Here is an 18,696-nt window from a genome sequence, read left to right as displayed (position 1 = left end):
ATTATTGTTATTATTGTTATTATCATTAATATTTCTGCTATCAATAATCACAATGATGTCTCCTATCCGTTTTTCCAGTCTCAATTCGAGTTACACGTAAAGATTCTGAGAGGATAATTGTGATTTATTGAAACATTTTTGATTAACAGTTTGTTGTCTGTCTGTGCTTTTTAACAAATTACAGCTTATCCAATGCAAATAAAAAAAACAAAACAAAACATCTGTGGGTGCAGTAAACCAGAAAGAATAATTTTTAAAACAAAAATATCATTGAGGAGGAAAAAGATAAGACGGAATAAAAGGATTTAAATTCTATTGGTTGTACATTCAAACCATATGATTTGTTATCAATATTGCTAATACCAAACTACTTGTTGAAGGTCATACGTGCTATCACTTGTAACCTTTCAGAAGTTGACTTATTACAAAAATTTTTAGAAAATTTCTATAGAACTTATTGTTTTTTTTTTTTGTATATAAAGGTGAAAGTGGGTACGAAAGGTCAAGGAGTAAGATTCACTGTTGTGTTTCATTCAGTTAATTAATTCATTTATTAGATGAACAATGTGGTGGAGATGTATTTTCTGGCATTAAGGTGTATTTCCCTGGTATTTCTAACGTCAAAAAATTTGGCAGATTAGGGAAAAAACTTTCACTTTGATTCCAGCCAATATTATATACAAGAGATCTTAAATCGTGTAATTACTTCTGATCCGGTGAATGGCAGCAAGTAATAAGTAAATAACAAAAGGAATAAAGCTTTTATTTGAAATCTAAAATTCTGAAAAATTTGTAAAAAATAAACTTAGGAAATTAAGGTTGAAGTGATTCCACAACTTTTTAAAAGTAGAAATTAGAAAATGCTTCAAGTTAGAAAGTATCACATGAATGAGGGCGTACCGGTTAGCTGATCGGTGCTATATGTTTGAAGATGCAGTATCAATGATATCTTAAGCATTTCAGGATTCTTCACTTTTTACCAAACTGGATAAAAAACAATTGAATTCCATGAATTAATATTCATGTCTGGTGAATTGTAATTCTCAAAGGAATAATTATTTGAGGTAAGTCATAAAGAAAAGGATATGAATGTAGCCATAATGAGACGGGAAATTTTTAATGAAGGACAGTTGTACTGATGCTGAAACAGGAATAGTAAGACATGTGGGACAGAAGGGCTGCGACATAAAATACTCCTTCCTACTCAACTTTCAAAAACCATTGTCATCATTCATTTCTGTTGAGGTTGGGATCGTTTGCAAAGCCTAATGTCATTCGTCATTTGGGTTATTCCCTAATATTTACATATTTTGATTTGTACATAATGAAAGTTTAAATTAATATAATCCGATTAAATATAATAGTTTGGAATGAATGTGAAATGAGTTCGATGAAAAGAGAAAAGTTTTTAATATTCTTAAATCTTTTCCTCAATCTTTCCTTCACTTTTTGCACTTTTTGCTTTTTTCTTCGAGAGAGTTATGGTAATGATATTATTAAAATTAACAAAATGTCGTCCATTTTAACTTGACATTTTTCCTTTTTGTCGAATCTTCTTTTTCTTTCTTGATTTTTGAATTTTTCGCATTTTTTCAAAGTATTTCTCTATCCTTTTAACAAAAGAAAAGGATTCTGAAAAGAAAAAGAAATTTCGTCCTATGAATGCAAACATTTGAACAAATTCAAGCCTAAACCATTTCAAGATTAGTATTAAAGAAGGAAAAAAAAAATGTGAAGAGAGAGAAGAAGTGGAAGAAGATCTAACCAATTTATTTTTTGTGACAAATTCATCTAATAGAAAGAATGTCTATTCTTGCAAATTTTCTATAAATTTCAGGAAGAACATGTTGGAATGGGCAGGAGAGGTAGGGACAGGACAGGACAGGAGAGGACAGGAAGGGGACAAGCCGACAAGAGTCGGTTACATAGTAAAGAAAGTAAACAATAATGGAATAGAAATCAATAAATATCGCCTAAATGGCTAAAATGGCTGAATTCCTCTTTTCATTCATTTTGACGTACACGGACGTCAAACAATCGAATGGAAAGGATGGGAGAAGTGGCGGTGACACTTACTTGAAATATTGACATTGCATATTTACTTGAGAGGAGAAAAAGAAATTTGTTTTGAGGAATGGAAGAGAATGTAAAGGATTGAATTTCTTCTGCAAATTATTCATCCCAAGAGAATTATGATTCAAACAAAATACTTAAACAAGTTAAAATGAATTTATAAATTGTTTCGCGAAGGTAAATTTCCTGTAAACCTGGAACCACGTAGTTGTGGTGTATTGACAACGTAATCACGCAATTCATACTACTCATTCTGTACCTTAAGTAAATTATGAAAATTGCATAAAAGAAATCAACATAGTACCGAATGTGTCAGTTTTATTTTTTTTAAATGAAGTTAAATTAATTCATAGGATAATTCGTGATGTCCTGAATTTAGGCGCTTTTTCAACATCCAATATATATCAAACTGAAAAAGAGAATAATTTGGCCAAATTTCTTTTTTTCTAAGAAAATAGATGAAATGAAAAAAGTATTAAAATGGGAATTTCAACAAAATACAAGATGAAATGGTCAAGTTTCATCCATCATTTTTCAACTGATTACACTGAAATACATATGGCTGAATCATATTGGCGGATAATAGGAATAAATCTTCTAAATCATAATAGTGAGAAATGTAAAAATCCAAAGTTTCGAGGAAGTGTTTGTCCAGAACTTGGAGTTAACGTGTAATTGGGCAGTTATTAAGAAAAGTGATTAAGAAGAACGTGACGTATAAAGTTGTCTCACACACAATGAGACAAATACTCATTTGACTAAACAAACGAATTCAAATCCAATCAAGTAATTTACTTTTCACATTCTTTCATGCTCATAAAATCTTTCCAATAGGATAATTCGAATTCGAACTTTAATTTCGTGACCGGAATTGACTCTTTCAAAGTGATGTTATTATGCTTAGCCATCTAGTTAAAATTCATTTACTAAAAATGAAATTGAACTGTCTGGAAAATCCGGCTCAATGTGAATTTTCCCTCAAATTGGACTTTTAAAATTTCTGTGATATCGAAAATCTGATTTTATTTTAAGCCTTACATTTGAGCTCAAAATAAATTACTGATCACCACGGTGCTTGTTCTATGTGTTAATCTCATCCGTGCCACCCGTGGATTTCTTCGTAATTTAGACGAAGAACAGATGTTCAGCAGAATTCGTCCTGACGGAAATAAATAATGAACATAATTTATTAAGAGTTTGAGCTAAAGTGTAAAATAGAATCATCTGTCTTTCTGTTTTCAATTCTTTCGTGAATTTTAAATCAAAAAAAGATCTCTCCGAAATCGAAGAATTCTCGATTACGATTAAAAGTTATTGGAATTATTATTTTTTCACATACCGAAAGATTACAAAATATCTAATAAATTCATTTTAAATTCATTTTGGGTTGAAATTAAATTTAAGCTTATAGCCTTATTTTTCCTTTTCACTGGTTCAAAACTTCAACTCTTTAAAGTTATTTGAGCAAAAATTAATCCTTAAACAAAGGAATGTACGGACAGCCTGTTTTCTTTTTTTATCAAACTTCTTCCTTTCCTATCTGATTACTGATGAATAAATTGGAAAGAAATGAACATTTCGATATACGGTACAAAAGAAATGAAAGTTTTCATGAACTTCAAAATTTCTGATCAAGAAATAGTAAAACAGAAGCAGCGTTAAAGTTCTCCTATGACTCATACACACAAATACAGCAAACCGAATGAGTGAATTCATAAATTTTGCAACTATTATTTATTGGGTTATAAAATTTTGTATCTAAAACGGATTGTACACGTAATGACAGTTACGAGATGTAAACATAGGTATATATACATATAACACAAACACACACACACACACACACATTTGTATACACGTACACACATATGCATATATATACACATACACATGTACATACATATACACGATAGTTTGTATGAACTTAAAACAAAAAGGAAAATTGATAAAGTATTGTATAGCTAGTGCACTTTTCTTTACTTTCTTCAGCACTGATCGAAGTATTATTTTCATATTTGGATAACTAATGATCAATCAATAATTCACTTTTGAAATTGTATTTCATAGAAATTCATTTAACATTTTTCAACGATGTTCACAAGACAAGAAATGTAATAGTATTGAGTTGAAATAAATTTGCTATTGACGAGAATACCGTAAAATCTGTAAAAAGAAGAGCGGAATTTGAGACATTTTGATGGGAGAAGAATGAAAAATGAAATGATTCGTGAAGTGATGATTGCGCTTTCCGCCAAACAGTTGCAATTTCAACGTGTTCGAAAAGAAGAAGATGGACGAATTCATTGATACTCAAACAGCTGCTTCTCCTTGCCAGTTTGTTTCTTAAAATAGAATAAAAAAAAAAATTTGAAAGACTAAGATTAAGAAATTTCCGCTTTTGATTAGTGCTTATCATAATTGTTACTCGTATCGTGATATGATCATGATATTGATAGCGGTGGTGATAAGAATGTTTCAAACAACAACTAGCTATTATTCCATGCTTTAAATGAGCACTTTCCTCAAAACGAAGTAATTTTATTTCCAGACCAAAAAAAAAAAAGACAAATTTGATTAGGCTTACATATTATTCGTTATGTGAATCAATCGTAATCATAGTTACGGTATCATAAACAAGATCATATCCTTTGGAATTTTAATTCAAATTTATTGACTCAGGAAGTGGTTAGTTTTATAACATTCATGCGGAGTGAAGCAATGTTTCAATGATATTATCAGGTAAACGGTTAATTAAAGTTAACAATTGTTACAATTATGAAGCAAATATGAGATGTTACTTTTGATTTCGTATATTTTTTCTTGCGACATCTTCAGCGATCACATATGTGTCTAGTGCTGTATGCAAGTCAAGAGTGATAACACCAGCGGCTGTTATCACTGATAGTTTATCAATCTTACTCTCTTGCATATTGTATGCATCCATAATTTGCTGCAAATCACATTGTTTGTACTCTTTTGCGTGATTATCGAACATTTACAGATGGTATTGTGAATAATATTTGATAGCCTGAAATATCATAAATAGGCCCGGAATATCAAGGCTTTTTGCAGACTTTCAATCCTTTTGATTATAAACTCTCAAGGGACTCATGGAGCATTAAAGAGAAACGATGGCAAAGTCTTGAAGATATTGAAGAACGCATTCATTTTTTGGATTCTTCTACTTCGCAAGATATTTTATGGTACATGAAGAGGGGTTATAAATTTTGAAAAGTTGAAGTGATCATAGATTTTATACTTAGAATTTTATAATCATATCAGCAAGTTCACAACAACGGTCATATCGGTCAAATCAGCATATCAGCAATCGTATCAGTTATATCAGCATATTACCAATTATATCAGCAAATCATATCAGCAACAATATATTTTACTACTCTCTGCTTTACTCATTTTCATCTTCGAAACTAATTTTACTCATGAAAAAAAAAAAACATATTATCCGCGAATTGTTAAATTTTTACTAACCATTATGACATTAAATTATAAAATTTTCCCTAAACAACAAATTCCTTCTACCAGACAATGTGGACAAATGCGCTTACTGTATCTTCCTTTTCATCTCAACTCCTCTAGTTTAATAAGGAGTAATGAGAAATATATGTGGTTTTTCCATAACAGTAAGTTATAATACCAAAAAAAAACGAATAAAGTAAAACTTATTCAGTGATAAACATCCCCCTTAATTAATTAGGCTGAATAACCACTGTGTAAAAGTTTCCAAAATTGCTGTTTAATCTTTTTTACAATAAAGCTTTTCTTCAAATATGAAAATTGAAAAAATCTTATACATTAATATTCCAGTGCCGACGGTTAGCGATCAAACTTTTAAAAGATGTTTTGCCACTAAAAAGATTTAACATAATAGCACTACTAACGCTGGACGAGCGGTTATTTTTTGGCAGCATCAAAAATTTGACACATTAAAAACTGAGCAATCCTGTAACCTTGCTATAAGAAAAAATTCTTCTGAAATGCTTTATTACCCTGGTCATCGAGACAGTTGTTGTTTTTTTGTTTCGAATCGATAGAAAACATCAAGGAATTCGATGGTACCATGAATCTGAAATTCGAATTTAATTCGAATTTGTTAAAATTCAAAAATTTTAAGTAAAAACTTAAGTGGTAAATTTTTGCAAGCGCTTTTAAATGTAATTTGAAAAAAAAAGTCTGAAATCTCGCAGTTTAAAAATATCCTTGCAAAATTAAAATAAACGAAAAACGAGTTTTTGGTGGTTCAACAATCCGAAAATCCTCATGGCTAAGCCTAAATCTATGGAGACCGGTTCTATTTGAAATTCATTATGATTCACAAACGCATATTTGCCTCACAATTTTTTGTTTTTTTCTATGAAGAACAAATTCATCCACAATCCACAAAGGTTGCCAAAGGAATGTGCCTTACTGTTTCGGGAAGAAATTTCCAGGAATGTGCCTTATTGTTTCAGGAAGAAATTTCCAGGAATGTGCCTTATTGTTTCAGGAAGAAATTTCCAGGAATGTGCCTTATTGTTTTAGGAAGAAATTTCCAAGAATGTGCCTTATTGTTTTAGGAAGAAATTCCCAGTCCGAATTCTGGAAATTTCAAATTTTTTGTTGAAAATTTCTTGAATAACGAAATTTGTTTGCATAGCGCATGTGCACAAAATGCCGAATAATTCATTCATACTGGGATATTAAAAGAAAGGGTGCAAAGGGTAGATAATGTGACAGGCGACTCAAAACATCGTTGATACTTTGATGCGATAGCAAATGGCTCATGTTCATTTTAAAATCATCCAAACGTGATTTTTTTTTTGACAATGTTTAACATATTTCATTGTACGGAATATACTAAAAGTTCGTGTGAGTCCATCCGTATGATTCATGAAGTTGTGAGAGATCCAGAAGTTTTCGCATGCGTCTATTGTGACGATGGTGAGAGAATTACGCCAGATTATAGAATTTTAAACTGACCCATATGTGACCCATCTAATGACCCATCTAATTTGCTTACGGAATAAAACAGATGAAAGTAAAATCAAAGTTTGAATATAAAAAAACAAAACCATAAATTTATTTGAAGGAGAATTTAATTAACGATAACTTACTGCTTCTGTCATCACTTTCGTCACCAACTTACAGTTTTTCTGTAGCATCCCTAACTTTATCAGATAGAAAAGATGATAGATGGATGAAAAGATGCGACAACAGTCAATAAAATGTTATTATTTGAATTGATGGCTATTTATGTGTCACGCAGTAAGGTCTGACGAAAAAGGAATGATGAAATTGATTGTTAATTATTTCCTCCTCCTCTCTTCCTCCTTCCCTTCCTCCTTCCCCTTTCTGTTCTTCCCCTCCCCTCCTGTCTTCCTCCCTTCCTTCTACTCCTCCCTTCTCCCTTCCTCCCGCTGCTCCCCTCCGCCTGTCCCTCCTCCCCTTCTCCTGCTCCTTCCTCCTCTTCTCCTGTTCCTTCCTCTTCTCTCTTATTCCTCCTCTTCCATTCCTGGTTTTTTGAACCGAAAGAACTCACTTTGTGGAAAAATATTGATTACATTGATATATCGAGACAAATAATTGTATGCTTCTAGTATTGTCACAGCTTTGTCATCATTTGAATCAGCGCACTTAAAAATGCTAGCATTTCTTGCATATGCAATAAGTGCTTGTTTGGCGTCTTTGGCATTTCGGATTTGAATTGCAAATGACTTAGGAATGTATTCCTTAAATTCATAATTGCTTGTTTCCTCCCACAAACAACCCTTGGATTTTACAAATGTGACTAGAAAATAAATCCATGCAATTTCCCATTCATGCAAGCATTTATCGATCGATTTATTGGAAGATTTTTTTGAAATCGGATTCCCCTCGAAATTTTGCAGATTTACCTCATCATAATGTATTTCAACGCCCATTTCAATAATAGCATTTGCAAAATATTCATCGTTGTCAACTTCATCGTCACTGCTGCATGTGTCATTGTCAGAAGTTGACAGATCACCGACAACACCGCTAATCAGTTATTCAAATTCTGAAAAGTAAAATTGTTCCAATCAAGCAGGAAAAGGAAAAGGCATTCTCTGTTCTATCCCTGAAAAGAATTTGAAAAATTGCACAAATTCATTACATTTATAAATCTATCGTCCAGATTCACTTACCAAATATATATATTCTAAAGCGTGACATGAATCATCACATAAGCTGTTACCTGTTCATATTAAATTCTTTGACAGATTATTTCTACTTTATGAATTATCTCCCAGAATGTTAGAAGAGAATTAACATGTTCAATCATGAAAATCTGAGTTATCGATAATTTAGCTAACAGATTAACTTTTCGAAATAGAAGCACGAAAGTATTATACCATCATCATCGATATACCTGATGGTTCCTGAATTAAATTAAAAATTGCGTTTTTAATACGAAATATTCTCCTATTTTCTCTCATCTGATCACTTCGATCATTAAGTCTTCAACTACTACATTCATTCTGGAACAGTTCTGTATCCAACGTATGGAAATATTCATGACCACTAGATTTATTATATAAAAAAATGACCTTGAAAGTTAAGGTCATCACTACATCTTCAGTGAAGATCAATCTCTTGTCCTTGATAACATCCTTTTCCTGAAATTATTCCTTTAATCATTCATTCATAACTTTAAAATGAGATTTCATTCACTTCAATGAGAAAAGGAAAAATATTCTGCAATTGAAAAGTGGCCGCTTTTACATTAATTTGAAAATTATTTTTTCTAAATTCGTGAAAAACTTTTAATAAATAAATTTTCTAAACATTAATCTTATATCGATTATCAAAAATATTTCTTAAAATATTCATTTAAAAACTTTCCTAATTTGGTGATACAAATTAATCACCGAATTTCATGAAAAGCAAAATTTAACTCGTCCTTATCTTGATATTTATACTAAATGTACAAATATAAATGGGGAATGTTATCATTTTGTTAGTGGAACCTGTAAATATACCCAAGTTTTATAATATGGCAAATTTTACAAAGGAATCGAGATTTAGTATTCGTATTACTTAATTTCTGAAATACAGCAATTTAGGTTTATTCAAAGGAACAATTATCACCTGATGTTTCAGAAACATACCGTTACTCGATTAACAGGAATTTACCTGAAATAAGTATCGCAGCAGTTCTACCGATTCTATCCGTTGGATAGGCTAACAGTCGTGTCTAGCTAATCATTTAAAAACTGAAGTTGGTACATTCGGTAGTACTGCGGAAAAATGTATATCCTGAAAATTTCAAACTTGTAGGAAAATGAAAATTCGACTGCTACTACTTTCCGTTTGGAGTGGTTATAATTTTTTAATTTTTGACCGCTTCCAGCGAATTTATTCATTCTTTAGAATATAACTGAACTGAGATGAGTGTATGATAAGATATGCTGATAAGATAATATGCCTAACAAAGAAAAGGAAATGAAATGAAGTGAACTAAATGGTTGCGAATGAAGCGCACTTTATTATATTGAGAAGTCGCTAACAAAACGTTCCTCATAAATACAACTAAAATAAACTTGCTGGAAATTACTCTCTCTTCCAAACATGTTTTTATTTCTTTCAATATATCAGGCCTAATAAGAAAAAAAATGTGAAAAAAGTTTTTCGAATCAATGTTGCCGTTAACATTTACTTAATTACTTAATTAAAAATTCCCTCTTGAAAATTCCCATCATTATTCTAATTATCCTAATGAAAAAGTAGTTTGAATCAATTTGTTTTTTAGTTAAGAGTGATATGTAAACCTCAAAGAATTCACAAATTTTTTTGTTTATATCAGAAAATCTGCAACCTGTAACATTAATATTTGTAATATATTCAAATGTTATCATAAAATTGATGGCCTTTATCAAATTAGTTAACAACTTTTGCATCGAAATTCGAATTTCATTTTTCAAACATTTCCCCAGAACATATGATTCCTGACGAAAACTTGTCACTTCTGCTTGTTGTGCTGTATTAATCAGTCAGATCAAATTATTTGATGGTGAGCTTTGTGACAATTTTTATGACATGCAGTCAAATACATCGACATAAAAGGTAACCGTCAGTCAGAATAGAAACGGTCAAGTAATTTACAAAATAATTGTGCCATCCATATACTATCCTATTTAAGCAATATGAAATCAGCCAGTATAAGCTGATTGCACAACTCAGCTGATAAATGCTACTATCAGTTTCAAAGTAAAGTACAGATAGACCAGAATGCTTAAGAGTATTCTTTTATCATTTGTTGATCTCAAAGCATTGGAAAAAGTGTCATCCAAGTGTCATTTGAGGAGAAACATGAAGTTGAGCAATGTGATTTGAATCAAAAAGTTCGTTATAGAGCTAATAACAGCTCAAATGTGATGGGTGGAAGCCTAATAAATGAAATTATTCATGAAAACAAAATTTTTATCCTTTTTTTTCTATTCACTAACCATTTCAGTCAACTTTTTTTTTTGACATAAACAAGGTTCCAATGAGTGATTCAACTTTGAACATAAAATCCATCATAATAAATCATTTACAGTCTCCTGTTATGGGATCAATGATTTATGAAAGGTTTTATGAAATATCAAGATGAAACAGACTTATATCATTATCTCTCAAATGACAGCTAACATTTAAGCAACTCCATATAATTTATTATGTGAAGCTAATATCGTTATTATCAGTGATTTGCATATTTTGAAAATATGCAAATGATAAAGTTTGTGCTAAGAATATGGAAACTGTTATAGTATTTTTGAACTTAGACGAGATGAAATTAAGATAGCAAGTGTTATCAGGCAATTTAGAAGCAGTTGCAGACGATGCAAAACTGTTGACGACGCAATGCGCAAATTGTTATCACTGGAACTTGCTATCAATTAATAGTTTCGCAATTATTAGTTTTTAGCAAATTTACAATATTGCAATGTCAAAATAATTCATTTTTCAACAGCTTTGCATTATTGCTTTAGTTATAAAATTTTTTGCGTTATCTTGGTATTAACAAATTGTTAATTAATTAGAACTCATAAAAGTGATTAAAAAACGAGTGTACATTACTGTATTGGGTGGAGACAATTTCAGCCAAAAAATAGTATTCATTAGTCATTGACAGACAAATGTTTAAGCTATTAAATTTTTCTATTACAATCGGATAAAAATGCAACTAATACACTTTTATTTTTTCTTTTCATTTTTTCAATCTTATCTTTTTACCATATTTTTTTCCTTTTCATTTCTTTTCTTGCATTTTTCTCTTGTCTTTCTCCTTTTTATTCCTCTTACTCAATGTTTTCAAATTTTTTAAAAGTGAAAGATAAACATTTGATCACAGAGTATGAAATATTTTTCACTTATTTTAGATATTTAATTTTCAGATTCCGTCTGCGCGAATATCGAAGAATATTGATTGAGCTGAAACAAGGCATTAATGGCAGCATCAAAGATTAAAGTTATTAAAATAATGTGAAAATGATAAAAATGAAACTAATGGTACAATACAAATAAAAGTAATAATAAAAATAATACAATATGATTTGGTTGATTAAATTGACTTATCTGACAAGCAATCATATCATAGTACACCTGAAATAACACTATCATTTTTGAGGAATATTATTTCTCTTCTTGAAAGATTTCCCAAGAAAGGAGAAGAAAAAGAGAGAATGTAAGATGGAGAAAATATCTTTCATTAGTTGAAAATAGAAATATTAATAAGCCGGAACTACCATTTCATACATATGCCGTACACGTTTTTTTTAAATTTTTTCAATATATTTTAAAGTTTCTAAGAAGAAAAATCATTAAAAAAATCATTAATTAAAAAATCATTGATTAAAATCATTAATTACGATAATTATCACTAGTCATATCATTTTCTTCATTTGGGACCTTTCTGCTGAATTCATTTATTTTAATATCATTAAATTGATTTGGTCAAATCATTATGTCCATTGAATATGTGCTGATCAGCTAAATATTAATTCATTTCTTCGATGTGAGTTCAAAATTGGAAGAAATAAGGACTCGATGTTAATTGATAAGGGGAAGGTATTCGGATTATAGATGATTTAATCAATAAATAAATCAACTAAAACGATTTCATGGCTTTTGGTAGCTATCTATTGAAAACTAGTAAACCGTGGTAATTCCAATCTTTCCTTTTTTTTGGAACTCTAATCTCTTTAAATAAATTTCGGTTCTTGATCCAACTTGGTACAGGTAAAATAAATAGTGTTGGATGTGGTGCCGGAGTTTATTGAGACCGAATTCAGCCTTAACAACTGATTGGCCTTTGCTTAATTGCTTCGGTTGCTATTTCGCATTTTCATTGGATAGTTTGGAAATGCCATGGAGGACCGAAAAAACAGACTGCATTCTTTTTAGAAAATATTGCATTTTTGTATTACAGTATATTGTTACTATGCGTGGAGTAGAATTTTGCCAACGTGAAGGCCCCTGAAAGCTTAATAAGGCTCTTTTATTTTCATTTAGTATTATTTTAGTTTAATACTGTTTTGAACTTTCGACTAGAAATGCAAGTGAGGGGAATAGATGTGTAGACGGCACGCCGAATACACCTTTAGCAGAACCGGAAAAACGTGATAGAGGAATGTGATATGACGGAAATGGGACAGATTTGTATGCTACTTTGTTAAGGTAGATGACCTCTGCATTTGTGAGATCAAAAGAGACAATTAGAAATGCTGATAAAAAAAACCAATATTTCTAGTTGTCTCTTTTGTCTCTTTTTTTCCAATTGTTTTCTAATTGTCTTTTTTTCTAATTCTCTTTTTTAAGAAAAATAGCTTTTTAAGAAATGAAAAGAGAGCTTCAAGACCAGCCAACAAATCCACTTGCTGACCTTAACGCTATTGGCTAACTCAGATCAGATTCAAAGTGTTAGCTAGAGTTAAATTCTTAGCCAATTTTCTAATTTTTGTAATTCGGTACTGTTTACTGTGTAATTTTTCTTGCATAATAATGTTCTGCATTCTCAATAACAACTGCCCATTTAACATTTCATCTTGGATAGTGCTTACTGATGAAATATTAAGGTCAAACGATCAATCCTAAACTCATCCATAGACTTCTTTAAATGTTCTCTGTACACAGTAAATTTTTGCAGCCGTTTCATCGACTGCATTCTTTCCAGAAACTTTACTATTCACATACTCCATCGATTCCCAGTTCTTGTTTGTGATTGCAAATCCGATTAATATGAGTTGTCTGATGACATTTCCAAATTAGAATTGTTTTCTCATAAAATTTATGGACGTTCTTTTTTCTAGACATCAATATTCGAAACAGTTGAAAAGAGACTTGCATAGCTACCAAACCTTTCCATCAGATCATTCCTGATTAATTATGATTCCTGATATGTCAGTTGATTTATTATACGGATTTATTTGCAATCACAAATATAAATTCTACCACAAAATTTCTCAGACATAAGATCGACTTTCTACATGGAGACACTTTGCCTTCTAGAAATTTTCGTAAAACTCAAACCAACCCATTCTTTATCCTCATTGAAAAAACTTTTTAAGGTATTCAGGCAAAAAATTTATTTAGAATGAGCATTGTAGAAATCCAAGTTATTACGGGTTAATGTGCCATTGTCATCGGTTGGTATTGCAGCGTTGTGCAATTGTCATCGGTTGGTACTGCAGCGTTGTGCAATTGTCATCGGTTGGTACTGCAGCGTTGTGCAATTGTCATCGGTTGGTATTGCAGCGTTGTGCAATTGTCATCGGTTGGTATTGCAGTAATGTTCAACTGTCACTGGTTGTACTGCATCAGTGTGCAACTATCATCGATTAAGATTGTAATACTCTGTAATTATTATCGGTTGAGGTTGCAATGTCCATAATGTTACATTCGAGACATTTCTGAGTGTTGCGTATTATAAAACAAACACAGAAAGCAAAAACTGTCTTTCCTCAACACAAATGAAGCTGGACAAATTCGTTGAAAGTTAGACACCAATTCTCCAAACGCAGAAAGTGTTTCGGATCCAGTCGAAATACTCCAGCCAAACTACTCCCAAATACTGTGGAGGTGGAGGTTCTCCTCCTCTTACAACCATAAGGACATTTCATGCGGCAGGCATTGGTATGTTACGCGGCACGAGTGATACAGGGAGCTTAACATGATGGGCCTTACGAGCATTGACAGGGTACATGATGCCTGGATGCAACTATGCCTGGCATTCACACTCAATGCGGATGGGTATCGGTTGCTTTTATCGCTTCTCAAAGCAACTCAAACATCAACCCAGCAGAAATCAGCAACCTCATCAACTCGGATGCGAGCCTGCGATGTCTCGGACGGAGTTTTTTGTTATTACTTATCAGTATTGGTTGACATCTGGCTTTTCCTTCCTTTCTTTCCCTTATCTGCCATCAGACTTCACCATCTTTTTCCAAGTCATAACCATCACAGGAATGTGCGGGAACCCTCTGCTAGGACCTCTGAAATGATATTGTGTCAGAAAGTGAATTTACTTACTTTGCTTCACTTCACGAGACTTCCCCTTTGATGACAGTATTTGATAAGAATATGTTGTTAGTCTCTTGAATATCAGTTGATGTGAATGTGAGTGACAACACGCATTGTTGGTTTTTACCCTCATTATTTACTTTTCTCGATTTTTTTTCTCATTCCTAAGTGGTTAACACTTCCTTCGTTACATTTAATTTTAACAATTTCAAAAAGCTACATTTTCTGATTTGCGATTAGATGATGAATTGCCAGTGAATGTAGTTGAGAGGCCTTGCTGACCCCTGACTCTTGCCAGATCGTTGGCGTTTTCTGTTTCCAAGGAAGAAGCTTTACCGTGAGGATTGCGTTCCAGGAGACTAACGAATTCCAAAAACTTCCAAGCATAAAAGATGTCATCTTTCCTGGCGGTGCCGTTGAAACATACGAACGAGGTGGACTTGGTGAAACCATTAATGAGTTATGTCGAGAATATTTATCAATCATCGAGTGAACTAAGCTCGGAAATTAGAGAAGCGATGCAAGAACTGAATAAGATGCGAAACAAAGCCTGCAATCAACCCTTGGATAAACATCAGAGTGCTCTGGATGTCCTGACGAGGTATGTATCGATTGTTCTTGTCTAGCAGTTTTGAATTGTGGGTAAATTAAACATCATCGCCTTTGTTCTTTCCGCATGGTTTTAGATGATTCAAATTTTATAGTTCAAACATTTGCAGATATTACGATCAGCTGGTGGCTATCGAAAACAAAATACCAATCACTGCTACTCAAAATCCTATCAACTTTAAATGGAAGGATGCCTTCGATAAAGGCTCATTGTTTTTCGGCCGAGCTTCACTGAGTATGTTTATGTGACTTTCCATGCCTTCTTATTGCATTTCTATACTGCTAGAATAGGTAATACTAAGAGTCCTATAACTTGTAATTTTCAATTTTTAGTCCGAACACTACGAACATACATTTACTAAAAAGTATCTATTGTAGGATGAACCCAATGTATGTTGGTCCATTGACAATGCTGTAATTTATGACTAGTGGTCCGTGCATATTTTGACGCTTCATTTTTTGCTTTACTTCATTTAACTTAATATGAATTAAACAACTGAATTTTCAGCTTTAAGTGATGGTGCATTCGAAAGAGCCGCTGTTTTATTCAATTGTGGCGCTTTGATGTCGGCGATTGCAGCTTCTCAACCAATGCGTACTGACGAGGAACTGAAAACAGCAGCGAAATTTTTTCAACAATCGGCTGGTATCTTTGCACATCTGAAGGATACGATCCTAGGGATTGTACAACAAGTTCGTTGGTTTTTGCAATTCTTTGAAATCGGATTTATCAGTTGTTTTATATATATAATATAAAATAACTCTCAATCACATGTTGTTTTATATAATGCACTATTTCTTTCGGTGGTAATTCCGTCTTTGACCTAAAATGCATATGGGTTTCGAGAAAATAATCCATTATTTACCTATACTCTATAGATCCATGCACTGATTAAAATTTTAGTCGCCACTGATCGCGATCTTTTTATCAGCAACATTTTTTGTAGTGACATAACGTTACATATTTAGGTCATTTGAGTATTAAAAACACACTGCTAATAATTTTGTTGGATGATGGAAAAAGTTGCACACTTATCATATTGTCATATTGATGTCTTATCATATCGTATTGATGATTCATCGCTGATTTATCGATTGATGTTATCACTTTCAAAATACCGCTAAACAAAAAAAGATTCGACATCTTTAGGAATCGTAATGTTGTGATTCCTTTCCAGGAACCAACTCCGGACCTTATGCCTGATACATTGTCAGTGCTTTCGGCAATTATGCTAGCTCAAGCACAGGAAGCCATCTACATCAAAGCTGAAAAAGGTTTGTTTCTCTCATTCTTACATAGGTAGAATTGAATGAATAAAGCGGAAATGATCAAGTGGAAGAGGGTAATAATACTCTTTTATAATGCAGTTCCCTTTTGAAGGAATTGGACCACTTTTTAGATAAAATGAAGCCACTTGCACTGATAAAATTAGCTGCACAATGCGCGGAGAATTATCATGAAGCTCAGAAGCAACTGCAAAAAGATGTCGTGAGAGGTTTATTTGACAAGGTTGTTACTGTCATGTATCTTGTCTATTTCACTTCGATTGAAATTTTCCAATTTATTCAACGTTGTATAAAAATTTAAAAATTTAACTGTGTGCAAATTTGACGGGTGACCAGTGCTGTATGCACATGATTTTTTTTTCTGGTTAGACTTTTTCATTCATGATGTGGTTGTCACTTTTTGAAATGATTTTTTCCATCGAGTTTCGCCTCATGGCTTTTATATTATGTATTTTTTTCACCTCTTTTTTCTTTTTTTTTTACATATGGACATCATGTTACAGGAATGGACAAATACTTTAAAAGGCAAAGCTTTTGGACTTTCAGCGCTCGCTCAATATCATAAAGCAGTGGACAATGCAGATTCGAAGAATATAGGTTTGTTACTTCAATTATGAGAAATATACACTTAGGAAAAGTATGTATTTCTTTACCGAAATACGAAACATTTTGTGACAATATTTCGAAATTTTTTCATTATCTGTTGACTTTGATACACCCGAGTTTGAATCATGGAACTGGCATTATCTCTTTTTTCTACATGAAACACACGCATGATGGCTCTCGATTGATAGTTTGGTCTTCTTCGTAATTTCCTGTAAGATTCGTCCGATGGCGTACTGACTCGTGGCACAGGAGAAAGTTTGTTCATTTATAAAGGTGCTCGAATTCCAGGTGAACAGTTAAGTCGATTAACTGAATCACAGTCTCTTATGCAGCAGGCAGTCAGTTGTATGCCTCATGGAACATTTGATGTGCAATATGCAGCTATTCAGAAAGCATATGCATCAGCTAAAAAGGATAATGACTTCATTGTAATTTTTCGATAATTTTTTAGCTCTTTAAAATTCAAAATTCTTTTGTTTTTTGCTTTTTTTCCATAAGCAGTTCGATTATTTGTTGAGAAACTCAGTAATTCAGTGGTTGAGAGAGAGAGCGTTTCAAGTAATGGGCCTATTTGGTAATTTTAGCTACATGTGTCTCTACATTACTTCTCAGCTCAGCCAAAAAAACAGGTCATAATCTTAGCAGGTTGTATCTTAGCAATCATTTCTCGATTTAGTTGTTTTATTTTTAGTATCACGAGAGGGTCGCAGATTTTCGAAGTTTGCCACACTTACCTAAGGCTGCGGTTGCTAAAATCACACCTGTTACTTTTCCAATGACACCACGATTTAAAGGTATAACTGATATTTGTGACTTTCGATTAATTTTGCAATTTTTATTTTACGAGAGGAAATATGAGTTAGTTTTTTATTACAGTCAGTTCTTCCGGTTAAAATATTACGAATACTAAATAATTACCCAAGTATGAGATTTGTTTTTATTTGCCATGTTCCTCTCTAGTTTTTCATTTGTTACTTAGTTTTTCGTTTTTTGTCACTTATTAATACCAGAATTTTCTTTATTGCAGACATGTTTTCAAATCTTGTACCGGTTCAAGTACATCAAGCTACAGCATCTTTTGATGCTCGAAAGTCGGAAGTTATCAATGTAGAAACTGGGCGTCTCCGTGAACATACTCAAATAATGAATGGGTAAATTAATTCTGAGGTCCTTGCTTCAGTCTAAGCTCTTGGGAATGTAGAGAAAATGAGGGATGAAATCTAAGGGTTCCATATGATTTTGTGAAAGGCTGATACTATCCGTTGGAAGTTCAGTATTTTTGTTCGATCTCTAGTTGAATATGGTTTGTTATATGATTCATTATAGGATATTGGCATCTCTAAATTTGCCCGCCGCCTTGGATGACGTGACAAATCACGAAATATTGCCAGAATCCATTCGACAAAAATCTTCCAAAGTTAAGTCCTTGGGTGGGATTGATGCCCTTGACATGACTACAACATAACAATGCATACAATGAGAAGCTAAGCGGAAGTACAAGAAAGATTCTTCCTTTAATCATTGTCAATATACACACAAATTCGAACCATAAGATTTAATCAGAAATCGTGTTCACTCAGAATTACGCATACCTTTTAAATTGTA

The 18,696-nt window shown here is 32.4% G+C and overlaps 4 protein-coding genes across 5 annotated transcripts in view; 2 read left to right on the top strand and 2 right to left on the bottom strand.

Moving 5' to 3' along the window:
* Nucleotides 1-4,168: 4,168 nt before the first annotated feature.
* LOAG_06005 lies at nucleotides 4,169-7,341 on the bottom strand (the record flags this gene model as incomplete). Of its 2 annotated transcripts, none has more annotated exons than XM_020447036.1 (4): nucleotides 7,185-7,341; nucleotides 6,081-6,157; nucleotides 4,872-5,101; nucleotides 4,169-4,415 (listed from the first exon to the last, which is right to left on the bottom strand). In XM_020447036.1, exons 3-4 carry the CDS (start codon nucleotides 5,066-5,068, stop codon nucleotides 4,169-4,171), a joined length of 444 nt encoding a protein of 147 aa, XP_020302691.1. In that variant the 5' UTR covers nucleotides 5,069-5,101; nucleotides 6,081-6,157; nucleotides 7,185-7,341. The 2 variants fall into 2 exon arrangements, with proteins under 2 accessions (XP_020302691.1, XP_020305790.1); XM_020447037.1 differs by having other exon boundaries at nucleotides 4,872-5,023.
* Nucleotides 7,342-7,562: 221 nt separating this feature from the next.
* On the bottom strand, nucleotides 7,563-8,292 carry LOAG_06004 (hypothetical protein; the record flags this gene model as incomplete). Its single annotated transcript, XM_003141540.1, has 3 exons — nucleotides 7,563-7,799; nucleotides 7,965-8,088; nucleotides 8,285-8,292. The coding sequence occupies 3 exons, from the start codon at nucleotides 8,290-8,292 to the stop codon at nucleotides 7,563-7,565; spliced, it is 369 nt and encodes a 122-aa protein (XP_003141588.1).
* A 5,406-nt stretch (nucleotides 8,293-13,698) lies between these two features.
* Nucleotides 13,699-14,952, top strand: LOAG_06003 (hypothetical protein; the record flags this gene model as incomplete). The annotated part of the gene is made up of 3 exons (XM_003141539.1): nucleotides 13,699-13,847; nucleotides 14,230-14,429; nucleotides 14,888-14,952. The coding sequence occupies 3 exons, from the start codon at nucleotides 13,699-13,701 to the stop codon at nucleotides 14,950-14,952; spliced, it is 414 nt and encodes a 137-aa protein (XP_003141587.1).
* The window catches only part of LOAG_17864 (apoptosis-linked 2-interacting protein X 1), a gene marked incomplete at its 3' end in the record, with an annotated part of 8,027 nt that continues 4,268 nt past the window's right edge, over nucleotides 14,938-18,696 (top strand). The window contains exons 1-8 of the mRNA XM_020450526.1: nucleotides 14,938-15,190; nucleotides 15,309-15,433; nucleotides 15,707-15,891; nucleotides 16,377-16,473; nucleotides 16,599-16,708; nucleotides 16,989-17,082; nucleotides 17,380-17,519; nucleotides 17,783-17,885. Coding sequence (XP_020305789.1) covers nucleotides 14,982-15,190; nucleotides 15,309-15,433; nucleotides 15,707-15,891; nucleotides 16,377-16,473; nucleotides 16,599-16,708; nucleotides 16,989-17,082; nucleotides 17,380-17,519; nucleotides 17,783-17,885 — 1,063 coding nt within the window. The 5' untranslated portion in view covers nucleotides 14,938-14,981. The remainder of the gene's footprint in view (nucleotides 15,191-15,308; nucleotides 15,434-15,706; nucleotides 15,892-16,376; nucleotides 16,474-16,598; nucleotides 16,709-16,988; nucleotides 17,083-17,379; nucleotides 17,520-17,782; nucleotides 17,886-18,696) is intronic.

The sequence above is a fragment of the Loa loa genome (genome assembly GCF_000183805.2).
Source record: "Loa loa unplaced genomic scaffold supercont3.140, whole genome shotgun sequence".
In the NCBI taxonomy this organism is placed as follows: domain Eukaryota; kingdom Metazoa; phylum Nematoda; class Chromadorea; order Rhabditida; family Onchocercidae; genus Loa; species Loa loa.
Note: the sequence above shows the minus strand (reverse complement) of the source record. Positions and strands in the feature narration are given on the sequence as shown.